The 19,457-nt window shown below is 40.7% G+C and overlaps 2 protein-coding genes across 2 annotated transcripts; one reads left to right on the plus strand and one right to left on the minus strand.

The window, feature by feature from the left end:
• The first annotated feature begins 648 nt into the window (after window positions 1-648).
• slc12a9 (solute carrier family 12 member 9) lies at window positions 649-11,780 on the plus strand. The gene is made up of 14 exons (XM_077547280.1): window positions 649-922; window positions 3,207-3,427; window positions 3,498-3,632; window positions 3,711-3,848; window positions 4,806-5,108; window positions 5,190-5,297; window positions 6,581-6,692; window positions 6,797-6,954; window positions 7,034-7,116; window positions 7,190-7,314; window positions 8,117-8,309; window positions 8,371-8,545; window positions 9,431-9,577; window positions 9,648-11,780. Exons 2-14 carry the CDS (start codon window positions 3,223-3,225, stop codon window positions 10,478-10,480), a joined length of 2,715 nt encoding a protein of 904 aa, XP_077403406.1. The 5' UTR covers window positions 649-922; window positions 3,207-3,222; the 3' UTR covers window positions 10,481-11,780.
• A 135-nt stretch (window positions 11,781-11,915) lies between these two features.
• Window positions 11,916-16,045, minus strand: hsd20b2 (hydroxysteroid (20-beta) dehydrogenase 2). The gene is made up of 11 exons (XM_077547281.1): window positions 15,895-16,045; window positions 15,631-15,677; window positions 15,435-15,510; window positions 15,198-15,308; window positions 14,494-14,561; window positions 14,363-14,407; window positions 14,245-14,279; window positions 14,077-14,158; window positions 13,908-13,973; window positions 12,304-12,450; window positions 11,916-12,228 (listed from the first exon to the last, which is right to left on the minus strand). Exons 1-11 carry the CDS (start codon window positions 16,043-16,045, stop codon window positions 12,094-12,096), a joined length of 963 nt encoding a protein of 320 aa, XP_077403407.1. The 3' UTR covers window positions 11,916-12,093.
• Between the last annotated feature and the right edge of the window lie 3,412 nt (window positions 16,046-19,457).

Consider the following 19,457-nt stretch of genomic DNA (forward strand, 5'->3'; position numbering starts at 1 on the left):
CAATCGCAAGTTGATTTGCATTATGTTCATGTTAAAAAATGTTGCATACAAGCTTATACATTTACAACACGTTACAGCCATATTATCCTGGCGTCCACTATAATAACTAAAAACATGAGATAACCCCATAATTTCCATGTTGTTCTTATGTGGAAAAAGAGTCAAAATCAGCAAAAAAACTAAAACTAAAACACTTTGCCCAGCAGAAAAAAATGCGGCCACATTATTATATAATCTAATTATCTTAATCCAAAAAACACTAGAGCTGTCTTGACATTGTAAGTGTGAAGTAGGCCGGATTTAAGAAAAGAGTGAGCCTTTTGTGACCCGCGGGCCATATATTGAGTAAGTTTCCTAATTATGGCGTGCAACTGTACCTAATGTTGTGGCCAGTAGAGCCTCAGCCATCTTGTATTTTAGCTTTACAACAACGCCCCCTGGTGTGCGCAAAAAATTACCAGTGGAACATATTCAACTTTATACATATATAACAGCGATGGGCTTCTAGTATGTGGAAAAACTATTACTAATAACAAATAAAAATAAATAAATAAATACATTTTAGATTGCGTGTGTGTTACGGGTAGTGACGTAGAAGGGGTGTGGCTAATGACGGAAAGTAACATCGCTCTTGTTTGGAAGGTGGCTTCAAAAAATTGGAGGCGTTCTCCCTCCTCTTTCGTCAGTCACATGGTCTCTTTTTCGCTCTCCCGTGACAGTTTCGAGCAAATAATCGGAGGACGAGGCGTGTCATGCCGCCGTGTTGTTATTGGGCATCTTCCTCCTCTCAGCTCGGTGCTGACTGCCGCCGGCCCGGGACGACAACAGCCAGCACCAAGTGGACGTAAAACGGACTTCAAACGTAAGACTCGGTCGGTTTGCAAGCAGGAAGTGGACAACTGTTTGTTGAGGGACGGCCGCGGTAAGTCTGATTTTGGTCGGGGAATGAAGCGCGTCACTACTCTATCGCATGAGCTCAAATGTACGTTTATTCATTGTCGACGTTTGAATGTGATTTAAGATGATGCGTTTGTTTTTGTTTTTTCAAACGCCGTGTGCAGCCGAGCCGGTGCTTTTACTTCCTGACTCCAAAACAGCACTGGCAAGGGAGATATTTTCTCGACGGCTTTAAAAACTGTAAACTTTTCAGCGTCCAGATCCGCCGCCATTCTGCATACATGTGACAGAACCGACTGTTTACTTGAACCTAGTCCAAACTAAGGCTAGGGACCACCAGGTGGCCGCTTTAGATGTTTCCAGGCGGTTTGCATCAACATCTGGAAGGGGCTACATCCATTATTTGCAGCCCCAGCAATAATTAAACTGTTACAAATAACAGAACAATATCATTCACATGTAACCAGTTACAGCCCACCGTAGCATGTTGTTTTCTATGGCCAACTTATGTGGCTGCAGTAGAAACTAACCTTAAGTACACATTCAGACCAGTGATAATCAATTTGGGTCCATAAAAGAATAAGCAATAATAAATTGTCCTATCATTTAAAAAAAAAAGTGCATGCCTATAAGGGATAACTGATGTGCTAATAAAATAACAATACTAAACCAAGTCCGACACCACTATATGCATGCATCATTTCTTTTTCTACTTGTAGTCTCTTATTCTCTTTTCTCATGTAGAGTTGGACAACCTCATCAAAAACATTAGCAGCTTGGAAGCTCATACCTTGGGACAAAAGTTTCCAACAACTCTTTAAGTGCCTGCTTTTTCAATATCATAATGGGCACCATATCTTTCAGCATGATCCACTTCATCATTGCTTTCCACCACACTTGTCATTCAGAACACAATGTGGAAAATGATTCCCCTCTTGTTGTTTATTTCTTAATGCTTGGAAAATGTGCTTAATATAGTAACTATCATTTGTGGAAACAGTGGCCCACTGATAGTGATATTGAATTCAATTCAATTTTATTTCGCCAATTATGCGGAAGGTCGTTAAATATTTTCCAATGGCATTTGGGAGTCGCATGTTATGTTTAATCAGTGTTAGATTTATAAAGCATCCATCTACCCAAAAAATGCACACTGTAAAATGGGTTGTCACATATAATATGAAAATAATGTTTGTTTAAATAATAATAATAATAGTAACAAATTATTTCTCTCTTGTAATGGATCTTATTCTAATATAATCACATACTTCTGTGGCAGTAGATGCTGTATGATGACCAGAACAGATAGGCTATCATGTATATATTTTTTTCCAGTTCATGTCTAACAGTCACAAGTTACAGTTATTGTTTGTAGGCAGCTTGGACTTTGTTTGTTTTTTCTCCATATGATTTTATTGTGTTAATGGATCAAGCCATGAAAAAAACATCTAGCATACAAAATGAGGACAAACTTAACCCAGGTCTGATTTATTATTTGAATGATGTAAAAAAAATTAGGTAGATGAAAAGAAGTTTAATTTCCGACATGTCTTATCTCGTTCCACTTGTGACTTAAGGCATTTGAAAAGAAGAAACTTCCAGTGGGTTAAAAAAAAAAAAGAGAGAGAAAGAAATACATGCCGCTCAGCTCTTTTTTGTTAGAGTTTAATGTTAAATGAGACACGGAGCTGTGAGTCAGCTGGCTCCAAATACCAAGCTGAGGTGTGAGCAGCTGTCATTAAGAACGGCGCGTCACTAACATCACACATTAGGGAATCCTGCTAGTGTGTAATTGTTTGAACTTGACTGAGCTTTATTCAAAGAACTAGTTTCTGCTGTCCATGGAGGCTGAAAATAAGATTTTTTTTAATTTCAAATCGATTGTGTAAAAGTAACATGACCCGTCAAGCGCATCTGTACTCCCTTCAACAAATTACCGCAAATAACTTGTGACCGTTTAAAGATGTGATTTTATAAAAGTCCTGGTACAAAGGACATTTTCTGCATTCAAGCATGCTCAGATGACCCCAATAATAAGTAATACGTCATGGAAGGGTTATAATGTAACACTACTTTGATGCTGTTGATTTGTTATTTTCAGGAAGCTCTGAACATGTGACAAGTTGCGGGTGGTTAACTTGAAGGAAACTAGATCACTTTTTACTAAATCCTTTTTAAATGTATCATACAGTGTTGTGAAAAGGGACCCCAGGGGCAGCGAATACAATGAAAACAGCAGAAGCCCTAGAATTGAGCCCTGTGGAACACCATCTGTTCATGCGAATTCATACTGTATAAATGATCCACAGGGCTGAGGAAGCGACCATGTCGAACGAACGCACCCCTCTCGTCGCCCCGGGCATGTGCGGTCTGACCATGGCGGTGGCGACATGCGGCACCGTAGCGGACGCGTCCCCTGACTCCGCCTCTGGGCCGCCGAGTAAAGAGTCCCGAAAGCTCAACACGTTTTTTGGCGTGATGGTGCCCACCATCCTCTCCATGTTCAGCATCGTTTTGTTTCTGAGAACAGGTGAGCGATTTGTGAAGACTGTACAGTGGGTATTTTTGTGAACTCGGGTTTACTTGAGTTGATGTTGCAGGTTTTGTTGTCGGCCACGCGGGGCTCCTGCAAGGCCTTCTGATGGTGCTTGTTGCCTACATCATCATAACGCTTACCATCCTGTCGATCTGCGCAATTTCCACCAATGGAGCCATACAGGGAGGCGGCGCTTACTGTATCCTTCTTCCTTCATAAAATTGTATTTCTCTGCTTATCTTCTTTGTGTTACAAAATCTCTGACTCTATTCATCAGACATGATCAGTCGATCTCTGGGCCCAGAGTTCGGAGGAAGTATTGGTTTGATGTTCTTCTTAGCAAAAGTGTTTGCGTGTGGAGAATACGTTCTTGGTCTGGTGGAGGCTATTCTTGATGTGTTTGGCGTGGATGCTGGTAAGTTTATTTTATTATGGTTTCAAATTCAAAGATGCTGTGTATTATTTTTTTTAATGATCTGAAACATGATCTTATTCGTCATCAGCCATTTTAAAGCATTTTCATTTATTTTTCAAGACCCATAATCCTTTGAAAATGTAGACTAAGCACCGACAACGTTTCTGGGTTGGTTTCACAATAAGCATTAGCATTTAGCCACATCGCTAGCCTGGAACTGGTTCTGGGTTTGACAAGACTGACGTTGGTCCAAATAACATTGTTAGAGATCTGCCATTTATTTATATTTTTTATGATTATGTTGATTGCTGTAGTAATTGGCAGTGGTAGAACATGTATGATATTATGGAGTAAGACATTTGTGTGACATAGATATTCGCAAAAATCAATGAAAACCTAGCCTGGATATCATTTAAATTCCTTGTATGATAATAAAATATAATTATAATAATATAAATATAAGATAAAATAATAAAAAATTAAAAAAACATTTTTTTTTTTAAAGGTAGTTTACCTGGTAACGAGTTACTTTTATTATGAAGTAAGTCAATCACTAACTTGGTTACTTTATTGAGCAAGTTATAAATAACTACTTTTATAAAATAACATTCCCAATGCTGATTGAATTGACGACCTTATTTAAACAAAAGCGGGAAACTGAAAGCGAAAGGCCAATTGACCTGCACCGAACCTCTTCACATCTACACACAAAATAAAGTGGTGGTTTTTGTTGTTCATTTTGTTCCTACACCAAGCTTGGAACTCTTCATATGAAGTCTCTTCCACTTTGTAACGCAGAAAACGTGTTTAGCCTAAATTAATTTTTTAACTTTTACAACACATCAATCAGAAGCTAGCAAGTCCACAAAATAACCTGATCAAATTATTTAGCTTAAGAAAATGAAAGAGAGAAGAAAATACAGCTCTCCATCAAGATTGTGTTTGTTTTGTTTTAAGAAACGTCCATGTCGGAGGGCGTGCGCGTGCTGCCTCAAGGTTACTGGTACACCGTGCTCTACTCTTCGGTGGTCCTCCTGCTGTGTCTGGTGGTCTGTCTGGTGGGGGCCCACATCTACTCCCGCATGGCCTTCGGCATCCTGCTGCTGGTCACCGTATCGCTGCTGTCCGTCTTCATCAGCGCTTTGGCTGTCAAGCCTCTGAATTTCGTCATCACTCACGCGGGTCCCGGCAATCAGACTCTGCGTTACAATGCGAGCTACACCAGCTTTAACGTGACCACGCTGAAGAACAACCTGGGCTGTGAGTGTTTTGGATATAATGTACTATTTAATTATACATTTGGACTCATGTTAATGTATGCGTCACTGTTTGGCCCCGCAGCTGGTTACTCATTGGACTACAGCACCAACTCGGTCATGTCGTTTGCCACCGTGTTTGCCGTTATGTTCACCAGCTGCACTGGAATCATGGCTGGAGCCAACATGTCAGGTTAGAATTGATCCGCTACGAGGAATGCATCAATGCTGCTTTTTTAAAGACAGTACAAGCACAAGTAGATATTAGAGGTGTTCAGTATCAATATAAAATGTCCCAAAGTTGACTGTTTTTATTTATTTTATACAGTATTGAACTTGTTTGTGTGTGCCTTTATTGGGAGCGTTGTTCATGTTGTACACGATTTGGCCACTTAGGGGCGGTGTGGTTCCACGTGTACAGATGCACTCATGCACTCTCGTAGCCAGTAGCCACATTGAAGAGTAGAAGAAAAACGTTACGATCAAGTTATGTCAATACAAGTTTGTAAGTAATGTTAACTCATTCACTGCCATTGACGGCTATAGACGTCAAAAATTCATTTGAACTATTTCTATTAGTTTCACATTTTTTTCTCTACTTTTGTTAGCAAGAGTATAAAAACCTAGAATTTTTTTTATTGTACATTTAGAACAGATATAAAAAATTGTGATTCATCGTGAATTAACTATTAAAGCCATGCGGTTCATTACGATTAAAAATTGTAATCGTCTGACACCCCTAATTTTTAATAATCTTTTCTTCTTTTTTTATTAGGGGCATCAGGCGATTCAAATTTTTAATTGTAATTAATCACATGACTTCACCAGTTAACTCACGATTAATCCAAAAATTTATATCTGTTCTAAATGTAGAGTAATTTTTTTTTTATAGGTTTTCATACTCTTGTTAACAAAAGTGGGAAAAAAACTAATAAATAGTTTGAATTAAATTTTGACATCAATGGCAGTGAATGAGTTAGATGCTTCTCTATATACATCCCTGCAGCGTTTTGTATCAATTGCCGTTCATTTGAGTGATAAAAGGTCCGCGAGTAGCATGCTAATTAGCCTTAGCGAGTCAATTGAGCTTTCTACTGTACATTAGCCTCGAGCTAGCTACGTTTGGGAAACAAGCTAAATCAAAGTGTTATTGTATTTAAGTGTGTAATTCTCTTCTTTTGTGTGTTTAGTTTTACAGTTAGCCTCAACTGGATTGTAATAAACGTCTTGAAACCAGCAACATTGGAGTCTTTTGGACTGTTTAGCAGAATTTAACTATAGAGGCTATCAAAATTAGCAGTTAGCTACATAGAGGGCATTTTCTTTACAATTCAAAACGACATGGACAAGCATTCAATTAGATTTGCTGATCTCGACAGAAACGTTGATCTTATGCAGTTTGAAGACTTTAAATGTGTTTCATGAAGCGATTGTTGGTTACTAAAGTAACACTCATTCTTGTTCTTGTGACTGAAGGGGACCTGGAAACTCCCAGCGTGTCCATCCCCAAAGGAACCATCGTGGCCGTCATTTACACCTTCATTGTTTACATCCTGTTCTTCGTCTTTGTCAGTGCCACTTGTGACAGGTGGGAAACTGAAGTGAAACTTGATTTTTTTTTCTTTTCACTACAATTAGAGCACTGCAGGTGTTAATTCTTTTTTTTGTTTTTTTTCTGTCTTTCTTGTCTAGAACTCTTTTGATTCAAGATTATGGTTTCCTCCAGCGGATTAACATCTGGCCACCATTTGTGACTATTGGGATCTACTGTGGTGCTCTGTTTGCTGCAATGTGCTCCATGATTGGAGCATCCCGTATACTGCATGCGCTTGCTGTGGATCATCTCTTTGGTATGACCTCATCTCACCACATGACAACATTTTTGTGTCAATTCCTTTTTTTGGAAGATTTTTTTTCACCCTCACACAGGTTTGCCATTAGCACCCGCTACCATCACCACAAGCTCGGGGAACCCGTGGATGGCAGTGGTTTATACGTGGGGGCTGGCACAGGTTAGCGGGCCCTCTGTAGCGTTAAGTTGTTTTTCCTGGAGATTCTCACGGTGTTCTAACTTTTGCGTTCCAGTGTGTGGTGTTTGCAGGCCAGCTCAATGCCGTTGCTAGCTTGGTGACTGTTTTCTACTTGCTTGCCTACGCAGCTGTTGACCTGGCGTGTTTGGCTCTCGAGTGGGCGTCTGCGCCAAATTTCAGGTACTAAGCATCTACTAGCTAACATCCATTGCTGTAGAAGTAGTAGTATCCCCCCCCCCCCCCATACCGTGGTGTAACTTTGCAAGGTTTCCAGACTCCCCGTTCTGTAATGTGTCAGTGACACCATTTTGTGACAGTTACTGACCTGCAATGGTTTTCTAGATAAGGGCTGAAAATGCAACCCCCTGGTGTTTTTTTCTCTCCCATTTTTGGGTCTGACGTGGACCTGTGAAGTGGGTTAAGGAGGTTTAATGATCCTCCTAATTGTCAAAGGGCCTTTGGCGATGCCCCCTGGTAAATGATGGCCGATGACTATAAATATACTTGGCAAAAAGGGACTTTTTGGCCAATTTGGGGTCACTAAGTGACTTTGGAAGGCTTCCATACCGTCTGTAAAATGGACCGTGGACAGAAACATCATTTTGCAGCAGCTGCGGAGCTGAAAATAACAGCAAAAATGAACCCCCAGGAGAAGTGGGTGTGGAAGTGAAGGTTTGCAAGGTTTTCTGTAGTAGGATTAGTGGCAGCACCCTCCGGAAATGGGCAAATCAAATATGATCTCGCTATATCATTGAAAATCAATTAAATTTACTCACATGAGTCGAGAATTATTGAAATTGATTTAAAACATGTTTAAAAGACCGTAATCAAATTTTATTCTATTTGCGTGCAGCATAACAGCAAAATGCGGCTTCACCATGTTTGCTTTGAATTTAACTTTAAACTTCCTGCAGACCTCAGAGCCAGACTGCTTTATCTTCAATCAGAATGTCTTTAAGCGGTTTCTGTTTCTGTTTTCCAGGCCGACCTTCCAGTATTTCTCATGGCACACGTGCCTGCTGGGCATCCTGAGCTGTCTCGTCATGATGTTCGTCATCAACCCCGTCTACTCGTCGGGCAGCATCGTCCTCCTGTTGCTGCTGCTGCTTTTCCTCCACTACCGCTCTGCCACTAGCAGCTGGGGCTACATCAGCCAAGCCCTCATCTTCCATCAGGTACCGCATATGTCCATCACACCTCACTCTGAAGCTCCTCACTCGCCCCTTTGGCTTTTAGGTGCGCAAGTATCTGCTGATGCTGGATGTGAGGAAGGACCACGTGAAGTTCTGGAGGCCACAGGTGCTGTTGATGGTCGCCAATCCGCGTTCCTCCTGCCAGCTCATCCTGTTTGTCAACCAGCTGAAAAAGGGAGGCCTGTTTGTGCTGGGCCACGTACAGCTGGGAGATCTGGGTAATTGTCTGTGAATGGTCTGCGTGGGACATGTGCAGCTAACAGCATTAAATGATGCTGATCTTTTCCTTGAACAGCACCCCCCCCCCCCACACACACCACCACCACCACCCCCACCATGCACATGCGCGGCAAATGCAATTTGTCAATCACAATGACTCGAATAGTCAAACGACTTCCATATAGCGTAACAGTGTGCACAACAGCCTGCCATTCATTCACTTCCTGTTTTCTTTGTGGTTCCGCTGGCCTTTCGACGTTGCGTATTGCCACATGCGGAAGCAATGTTCCTCTTCTATTTAATCACTCTTTATCCTATCCTACCAGAAGAGCAAATTGATACCTTGTGGTATATGATTGAAAGTAAATTATTTCTCAAAACAGGAAGTGATAAATATGAGTACAAATATAGTCTTTCTAGAGCACCTTATATTATTAAGCGAAGTACACAAGCTTTTGTTTTCTGTGGCACAGTCGTCATGTAACTCAACTTTTGTGATTATGAGTTAAACTGATAAGTTAAAATATGGCTTCTTTATGTCATTTCATAGAATTATACACAATTTTAGATTCTTTTCATCAGGATCCAGACATTGCCATTTACAGTTCTCATATGCTCAGGCCCCCTGGTGGCAGTCAGGGGTATTTGTACGCATGGGCAACTGGCATAAATAATTGAATAATTTTCACCCCAAAAAATTCGGGGGGAGGAAAAGGTTTTTTGTTTGTTTTTGTTTTTCTAATACAAAAAAAAATCTGCAATTTTTTTGTCATACATCTGGTTAGGAAATGTGTGGCCCCCCAGTAGCCCCCTCCAGCATTTAAGTTGCCCATCGCTGCGCTCAGCCTTTGAGGTAATGACATCATATCCTGTCCGTGTTTTAGATTCTCTTCCGTCAGACCCGGTGCAGCAGCAATACAACTTCTGGCTGAGCTTAGTTGACAAGCTCGGGGTGAAGGCCTTCGTAGACCTCACGCTCTCGCCATCGGTCCGACAAGGAACACAGCATCTTCTACGCATCACAGGCCTCGGTAAGAGAAAATGGCGATGGAGGAGCATCCTAGATTTGCGTATATTCACTCTGCGGTCTTTCTGTTCAAGGCGGCATGAAGCCCAACACTCTGATCTTGGGTTTCTATGACAGCTGCACCCCCGAGGACTTCTTCCTCCAAGACTCCGCCTTTTGCAGCACCTCAGCGGGACAAAGCACAGAAGGCGAGTACAATTTTGGGGTCGACCTGCCTTCGTTACAGGCTCATTTCCCCCCCGTCCGACACGTGGAGAGCCCTCGCTGGCTCTCCCCCGACGAGTACGTGGGGATCATTTCCGACGCCATCAAAATGAACAAGAACGTGTGCCTGGGCCGATATTTTTTCCACTTGGAGGGAGAAAGCAAGCAGAGCAAAGTGGACGGCTCGGAGCGGACCATCGACGTGTGGCCTCTCAACCTCCTCCAGCCGGGTTGTCGAGATTATCAAGACGTGTGCAGCCTGTTTCTGCTGCAGATGGCCTGCGTGCTCAACATGTCCAGCAAGTGGCGCCACGCCAGAATGAGGATCTTCCTCAACGTGGAGACGGAATCCAGCGACCAAGGGTGGGTGGTGGACGAAGAGACGTTTCGAGAGTTGCTGAAGAAGCTTCGCATCCGAGCGTCCATCAAGATCGTCCCGTGGGACTCGGTGGTGCAGCACCACGCTCGGACGGATGCCGAGGAGCAGAGCCACGCCCTCTCTGACCACTTCCTGTCTGCGGTCAACTCCATGTTGATGGAGCACAGTTCTCAGGCTGCCGTCCGCTTCCTGTATTTACCGCGACCGCCCGCTATGAACAGCCGTTCCCAGACGTACTTGGCCCAGCTGGAAGCGGTGACCAGCGGTTTGGGTCCAACGCTTCTCATCCATGGCGTCACCCCAGTGACGTACACGGATCTCTAAGCACGGGAGGGACTTCATGTAAGTGTATATACAAACACTGGTTATTGATGATTCCACATTCTCGTAGGATATGTTCCTACTTCCATGCACTTAAACTGCTTTGGTGATTAAACAATGTTTACCGACCTAACTTATAATGCAGTACATCTCCTTACAAGGTTGACTAATATGTTGAAGAAAACAAAGAACAAAAGTACAATTTTGACCAACAAGAAATGTCCAAATCTATAGTGACATTCAGAATTTTGTGGAAAAACGGTACATTGTCTGTTTTAACGTATTTATTTTTTCCGCAGCACTAAGTTACACAGCCGCTTTTCTTGCAGCTGAATTGATTAAACTCATCAATGTAAACTCAATTGAGGAGAGAATTATAAAATTAGGAACAACTCTGGCAGTGTTGACTTCCGCTGTTTTGCTCGGTCGTAAAAAAATGAATAATTAAATCAGAATTTAGCCTTTAGATGGGACCAGGACTGCTGACGGACCAAATTAGGTCAAGATTGTAAATCAAAGTGTAAGGTTACTCTGTTATTGTCTCACCTCTACAAAGTATCTCATCCAATTTCTTGATGTCTTTTCCGTTGTGTTTACCACTGCATGTTACCTCACTACAAACAGGAAATTGCCTCAAAAAAGAAGCAGCTAACATGACTCGGCTTCTCTCTCATGCTCTGTTTTTTTGTAGCTGTTGATGGAAAAAGTCATCACATATCTACGTTAAAGGGGAAGTCAGCCTTAAACATTTCTTAACAATAATATATGTGACCTCACTAGTCTAAACATGACATTCAAATGTTATTTTATATTTGTGGAATAGGAGTTAAGCAGCAAAATACAGCCCTTTTTATCTATCTCGGGGCGGCCATTTTGCCACTTGCTGTTGACTGAAGATGACATCATAGTTGCTCAGGCAACGACCAATCACAGCTCACCTGTTTTCTGAAGCTGAGCTGTGATTGGTTGTTGCCTCAGACCTGAGCAACTGTGATGTCATCTTCAGTCGACAGCAAGTGGCAAAATGGCCGCCTTCTGATATTGATAAAAACTGCTAGATTTTGATGCCTTACTCGTATTCCACAAATGCAATATTATCCAGAATACCATATTTAGACTAGTGGGGCTGCATTAAACATATTATTGTGAAGAAATGTTGGTGGGGGTGTCGACTTCCACTTTAAAGTTGACTTGAGATGAATAGCACGCTGGTGTTTGTTACTTACAGAAATACCAAATGTCTACCAACAGGTCTTTGTAACGTCGTGAAAGCACAAGTGTAATAAAATATTGTGCCACCATACATACAGTATATGTCTTTTGTCGTCCATAAAAAATAAAACATGCAACTTCACTTTGATGTGGGTGTACTGTAATCTAAAAATGATTTGTTCACCTTCATCAAAGTGTCAACAAGTAACTAATGTACAAGATTCAATTATCGTAAAAACATTTTTTTTTTATTGCCGCCCGAAAAATGAATCTAAACACATGTGTGCATTTGTAACTTATATTTCAGTTTACACTCACTAGTCAGTGAGCCTCTAAAAACATTTGTATTGTAAAAAAAAAAAATCTATTGTAAAGTGCAGTCAAGAGTGCAATGTTTATTCCTTTTATGAATCTGTATGAACTTCTTTGCACACTTCTCCTCTTTGGACTTTTCTCTGGTGTGCTGTGTCGTGCAGCTTGGCCACGAGGAACGAGGACATACGCAGACAGTCGGGCATGAGTACGCCGATAGCAAAGCTCTGCACCAGGATGACAAACGCAATCATGAATATTTTTGCAGGGGGTGATTATATTTTTGTGCTAGTGATGCTGACCTGCAGTGCGTGTAACAGACAGCCGCTGGTGTAGTTGGAGTAACCCACGGTGTTCAAGGCCTCTCGGGCGAAAGCTGCGGCGCTCTTCACGCAGCCGCTGCTTTTCATTCTGTTCATGTTGGTGGAAACCAGGAAGGGCACGACGCACTGTGGGAAAAGAGGGGGGAGATGATCCTTATGTGCGTCGATAGCGTGAAAACTACAGTGTTGTTATTGGGAGATAAATATAGTAGTTGCTTGTCCTGCATATTTTCAACTCATGGATTCACCCGTTTGCAAGTCGAGCCAAGGTGCTAAGGAATTCAAATGGAGTTGAGCAGCTAAATTTAGACAAAAGTAGCCCCCATCTTGTGAAATTTTGCTGCCAAGCATCTATGTTGAACTAAATGGAGAGTTTCATTTACACAAAAGCAGTGCATTGCTGCTGTCTTGTGGAATTATGTTGAAGTGAGATGACGATCTGGATTTAGATAAAAGTAGTTATTTGACACCATTTTGTGTCATATTGGTGCAAAAGAAACTATGTCGAACTAGGCTGAAGAGCTCCTTTTAGACAAAAGTAGCGCATTGCAACCTGGTGCCAAGAAATATTTTGAAGTGAAGAACTTACTTTAGATAAAGGTAGTTCTTTGTCACCATCTTGTGTCATATTGGTGCCACGCTGAAGTCAGTTGAGGAGCATCTTTCAGACAAAAATTGTGTTTTTGCCTTTCATCTTTTGGCATTTTGGTGTCAAGGAACTAAGTTGCAGAGCTTCATTTAGACAAAAGTAGTGCATTGCTGCTGTCTTGTGGCATCCTGGTGCCAAGGATTATTATGTTGAAGTGGCTTCAAGAGCTTAATTTAGGACATTAGTTATTTGCCGCCATTTTGTGTCATATTGGTGTCAAGGAGCTATGGTGAAATGAGTTGCAAAACATCTTTTGGACAAAATTAGTGCTTTGCTGCTGTCTTGTGGCATCCTGGTGCCAAGGAATATTATGTTGAAGAGACTTCAAGAGCTTACTTTAGACAAAATTAGTTATTTGCCGCCATTTTGTGTCATATTGGTGCCAAGGAGCTACGCTGAAATGAGTTGCGAAGCATCTTTTGGACAAAATTAGTGCTTTGCTGCTGTCTTGTGGCATCTTGGTGCCAAAGAATATATGTTGAAATGACTTGAAAAGCTTAATTTTAGGACAGATGTAGTTCTTTGCCGCCATCTTGTGTCATATTTGTGCCAAGGAGCTATGCTTAAGTGAGTTAAAGAGCATCTTTTAGACAAAAGTAGTGTTTTGTCTTTCATCTTTTGGTATCTTGGTGTCAAGGAACAAATATTGAAATGGGTTGAAGAGCTTCATTTTGAGAAAAAAAAAACATCTTAGTGCCAAAGGATTATGTTAAAGAGAGTTTAAGTGCATCATTTAGACAATAAGTAGTTATTTGACGCCATCTTGTGGCATACTATTGCCAAGAAACTATTGTTGAATTGAGTTGAGAAGCATCTTTCAGGCAATATTTTGCCTCCATTTTTGAGAAAGGAACCAATTTGAAGTTAATTGAGGAGCTTCATTTAGACAAAAGTAGTGCTTATAAAAAAGTGCAAATGGATGGGATTTGCTTACCTGGACCGTAATCCCCTTCGCCTTGTACTCAGCATGCAGACACTGACTGAAATACATGACAAACGCCTGCAATAAAAACAAATCGCAGATGAGCTTGAAGGTGCGAAATAAAAAATAAAATAAAAAAAGATTTAAGTTGATGCCACACTCGCAGGGCAATGGCGCGTACCTTGGTGGCGGAGTAAAGGGCCAGCAGAGGCTGCGGATGGATTCCCACTTGCGAGGAAATGTTGATGATCACTCCCGTCCTTCTGCAACGGACGTGAGAAGCAACCATGAAACGATTCGTAATCCTGCAGTGAATTCTATTCAACGTGTGACGTCATCATTAGCATACCTTGCAAGCATGCCGGGCAGAACTAATCTTGTCGTCTGAGAGAAAAACAAACAAACGAGACCAACTGTAATGTACAGATAACCCTAACATGGCTCGTTTTATCATCACGTGATCTTACTTGAGCAACAGACAGCGTGTTACAGTCCAGAATCTCCGTGATTTTCTGGTAACAACAAAACAGAGAAAATAAGTGTCAACAACAACAACCGAAAGATGTTTCATTTGTGATAAAATAATTAAAAAACGAACCTGTTCAGCATCTGGAATTTCCAGGAATGAGGCAAAATCGTCAGAGTAGCACATTGCCACGTTGTTAACTGCAACAGATATAAACAAGCATATTTATTGACCGTTTATTTTTGTTACGTCAAGGGTGTACCTAATGTTTTGTCCAAGTGAGCCACTTGGCTGGATTGGTGCGGGTGCGAGAATTTGGGGTGCTTTTAACCAAGATGGCTGCTATTTTGGAGCTACAGGGTTTCGGCCCGACGCCAGCGACATATTACTGTAAATCATATCCCAGAAGTCTTTGCAGCAGAGCAGTTCTAATCAAGTGGGCGGAGCTTACTTTGATAAAAAAAAAATAATAATAATAATTTTTTAAACACTTTTGGGGTTTAAATCAATTCTGAAACGTTTAACACCAAAATTTTTAACACTACAATTTTTGAGTGAATGTATATAAGAGTCTAACTCTCAAAACACAAAATGTAGAACTTTGGACTGAATATGAACATTTATATGACATTATTTGTCAATTTTTTTTATTTTAATAAAAGCCTCACCTGAAAATGTAATAAGTCTCCAATATGGCTGCATCAGTATCAGGATTTTTTTTTTAAAAATTATTATTATTACATTATTGGTAAGATGATTACATTATTGGGGTTTATTTCATTTTTGATTATTAGATTTTCAGGAAATTATTCCTAACATGCTACATGTCCACTTACCCAGAATTCCAATCTCCAGACCTTGTAGTTGCTTGGCTATAAGAGGGTAAATATTATGGCCGTGTGTGAAGTCCACTCGGATGGTGTGCGTCTTTCGACCGTAGTGACCCTCTGAAGAGACAAAAAAAAAAAACATTATGTTTGTACATATTTGACACATTTGATGTTTTTTTTTTCTTCCAGAATAATATTTGAAGGATGTCATAAACATGCTAATTGTTGCTGTTTGTTGCTCACCGATCTCTTTAGCCACCTGTCGAAGCTTCTCGTCACATCTGCTTACTAAAACGATATCCAAGCCTCTTTGAGCCAGCTGCAGGCAAGAACGCACACGCACACGCACACGCACACGCATAATGAAATCAAAACACGAGAGCCACCGCCGCTGCTTTTTCTTTACGTGAAGAATTTTGCAGGATTTTCAAAGCCTCACCTCCACGGCGTATGCTTTACCAATGCCAGATGTGGCTCCCGTGACAACTGCAAGAGAAATCAAGACCGATGTTTTTAGACTAAAAAAAAAAACATTTTCTTTCCTCTTCTGTGATGATTTTTTTTTTAGTGAAAGTGATTACTCCATTGTCTAACTTTATTTTTCTTACCTTCCAAGAGAAAAAAGACAAACAAAGATTCTACCAAATCTACCAAAAGTTCCTTTAATTTTACAAACAAAAATGTTAACAAATGTGAACTTTACCTGCCCATTGCCCGTAAGTCCTGAGATCCACTTGCCAAAACTCCGATAAAATAAACTCTTTGAATCCGCAGTAGCATTTCCAGGCTGCTTTTATCGAGTAGAACACGAATGTGAATCCACCAATAATGACCAGGGCGTCAGTCAAAGACATTTTGGCACAGTCTAATTCTAAGTCCAAGTATTTATGTTCCATGATAACCTGTGCTCCTCCCTTATTGCTCCACCTCTTACCATGTGTGTCATTATCTTGCATGTATTTTAATATGTTAAGGAAACACATCAGGAAGAAAACAATTCAAATATATGTAAGGATTCAGTCGATATATATAAATAACAAAATACAAGTGCACAAAATAGATTCAAATGAACTAGATTATTCAATGTTGAGGATAGTTCCTCCTTCCCATGATGCAATTTCAGTTTTTAATCACCACGCTGAACATTTGTTGTGAAAAAGCAAATGTAAGAGATAGCCGTGCGACATAACAATGACATCATCAAATTGAGCCGCTGAGCTTCACGTCCAATAAAATCCACAGTGGCAATCTAATCACAACAGATTGGAGAAGACGTTTCGTTTACCTCATTAACAAAACGTACGTCCAGCCATTTTCTTTAGCGCTTATCAGGTAGGCAGACGACACAAAACCGGCTGCCTAAATCCAATACTGCGTGTGAAACGCACAGTTTTACATCGCAATGTTGAGAATGTGTGATACAATTGTACCAGAGTTACAATCTGCCAAGTTCATATGAAGCAACGCTCGTACATTGATAAACTAACAATGCTCCTGATTAAATGTTAGCCTGATAATGTTTGTGGGAAAAAAGTAGAGAAAAAGCCTTTCTGAGTAAGTTTAGATGTTTAGTCTGTCTTGGGGGCTTTTAAGGATGTTTCCGTTAGCATGTTAGCTTGTTTTTAATCAATATCTTGTATGTCAGTGTAGATTGTCAGTCATCCAGGTCATGGTAATCCACAAAGGTTCAATCGGGGCGACTGCACTCGTTCTTGTTTGTTGAAGACGTTTGACCTTTAATCCAAAAAGCTTCTTCACTTCTAAAGCCACACCTAAAAATTGAGAACTAAAGAAGCCTTTTGGATTAAAGCTAAAACGTGTCCGACAAACAAGAACAAGCCCAATCGCCTCTGTTCAACCTTTTGCGGGTACAAGCGTTTTGTGTTGTTTGTGCACACAGCCACTGATGTGTAGTGGTTCACTAATTCGCACCGTGGGTTCATGTAACAATCCGTGGCGTGTTCATTTGGAAATCTTAACATGCGGCCAAAGTCAGCTGGGATATATGCTCCATCGCTAAATTCAGCAGGAGACGTTCAGTTTTGCTGACATGCTTTTCCATTGGAGGTCTTCCACATTTAGACTTTTTTTTTTTTTTAATTAGCGTTCAAAATGGAGCCTTATTGTATTATCTGTCCACGTCATGCCACAATGTGTACGTTCAAATATCTATTGTTTACAAGTTATAACACTTCATTAGCATTGTTTGTTAGCATTAAGCTAAACTGACTTTTCTAAAGCAAAGTTATGTGGTTGTATTCAATGCACAAAGTTAGTTTGACAGTTAGCTTCAACTGGTAGCTTGTAGCCTCTTTATTGTTTTTTTCCAAATATTTTCATTAGTTACATAATTAATAAATCCAGTCAAAGCAAAAAAAAAAAAAGAACAAAAAGAAAAGAGCAATGAATGGCTCGTAGCTCAAAAATCTCATGCCAGAAAGAAAATAATTTTTTTTTCGTGGTGACATTTAAATGTATTTGTATTTTTTTCGCTGGGATGCTCAGAAAAGGCCTAAAGTACAGTTCAACCCTGCCAGCCACTAGAGGGAGCCACAGCTAGCCCTGAATTTAGACAGGACTGAAGATGACGGCGGAGATCTAATTTGCCGTACATTATTAAAAGTTTACTTAAGGTTTGTCCCAAGCCAAATGCCAAACAGAAATAAGCATTAAGTTGAAAAACATCCCAATACAACACACTGTTAGTATTATCTTCTAATTAACTCAGGTTTAATCCTGCTTTCAGACTATTGAGTTTGAGTTTATTTAAAAAAAAAAAAAAATCATACTTATATAAGTAAGACTTTACAAAGTCATTGATGAAACTAAAAATTTAAAAGAAACAAAGAGACACATAGAGGGACATTCACATACAAGAAACAAGGACATCCAGGGCCATTTTGAAGTTATCCTGGGAAGACATGCAAGGTGCCTATCTTAATTGACTTGAGCAATTAAGTGAGGTCAATGTGAAGGCAAATGTCTAAGCCACTCTTTGGCTCCTCCTACAGGGTTTGATTAATTCCTGGTGGCAAGAAGCTTTCTCATAGAATAAAGAATTCCTGGTGGGATGTTCTTAGAAATTTGACACTGTACCACAAATGGTCAATCCAATCTCAAAGAGGAATACGATTTGTTGGAGGGCAACAATTTCTGCCAAAGTTCAGAGGTTATGCCGAGTTCAGAAGTGCTGAACGCTGCCATTGCTGCCTCCTCATCTTTGGCACAAGCTGCTCCTTTGCTGAGCGTGGCCGACTTTACTTGGCCGGGCTCTCCGTCAGTGCCGTTAGCCATGTCGCTAAGAGGCTTGCGGGCCGCAAGATGAGTTTAGCACAGCCTCCCCGGACTAATCTGATTACTGCAGCCAGGCAGCTATCAGTGTGCGAGTCGGGACAAACACATCATCGCACTTTCGTGTGGAGGTGGAGCCATAAGATGTCGAGTTCCACAATGGAGCCATTTTGAATATGTGGTATGCCTGATTTTAGGGATGTTTTACACTCAAAATGGGGAGTTTGCTCCCATGGGGGGTCATTTCCAGCTGTTGTAAACCGGAGAGAAGAGTCACGGCAGACTCGGAGTAGCTTAGCGCAGGGCAGGTTATTTTCAGCCATCACCTCCAGATCATACGGCACTTGAGCCTGTGGTGGCACTGCCATGTGGAAGATGCTCAGATTTAGCTTTGCCACTAATGCCTTTCGTAAACGTGTAATTTGTGGATTGATTTATGGTCAAATTCTGAGGTTGGGGGTTTGAATCTGATTTGTTTGTTACCATAGTGAACAAAAACTTTTTGTTAACAAAATAAAATAGAATTATTTTATTTTTTTATTAAAACTAACTGAAACTCCATCTTACATTCCTATAACTATCTAAAATGATAACTAAAATATCCTTTGTTTTCATCTTTGTCAATTAAAAGGGAAATCAACCCAAAGATTTATACAGATTTTTTTACTATATGTTGTGTGCACCACTACTAGATTAAACACGGCATTCTGATTAATATCGTGTCAACTCAGAGGGCGGCCATTTTGCCACTTGCTGTCAACCAAAAATGACATCACAGTTGCTCATGGCTCAGCTGTCCAACTCATGTTCCACAAATGCAATATCAAACGGCTGAAGGCAGAAAATTGAAATTTCGAATCGCTACTGCCACCTGTGGCCAAAAAATAAAACTGCACACTCCCTTCTTCAAGTACACAATGCATACATGAGTCACAGCCGCAGACAGAGAGCGGGAAATTCGAACCCAAATCCAGC

Source organism: Vanacampus margaritifer, chromosome 16 (genome assembly GCF_051991255.1).
Source record: "Vanacampus margaritifer isolate UIUO_Vmar chromosome 16, RoL_Vmar_1.0, whole genome shotgun sequence".
Taxonomy (NCBI): Eukaryota; Metazoa; Chordata; class Actinopteri; order Syngnathiformes; family Syngnathidae; genus Vanacampus; species Vanacampus margaritifer.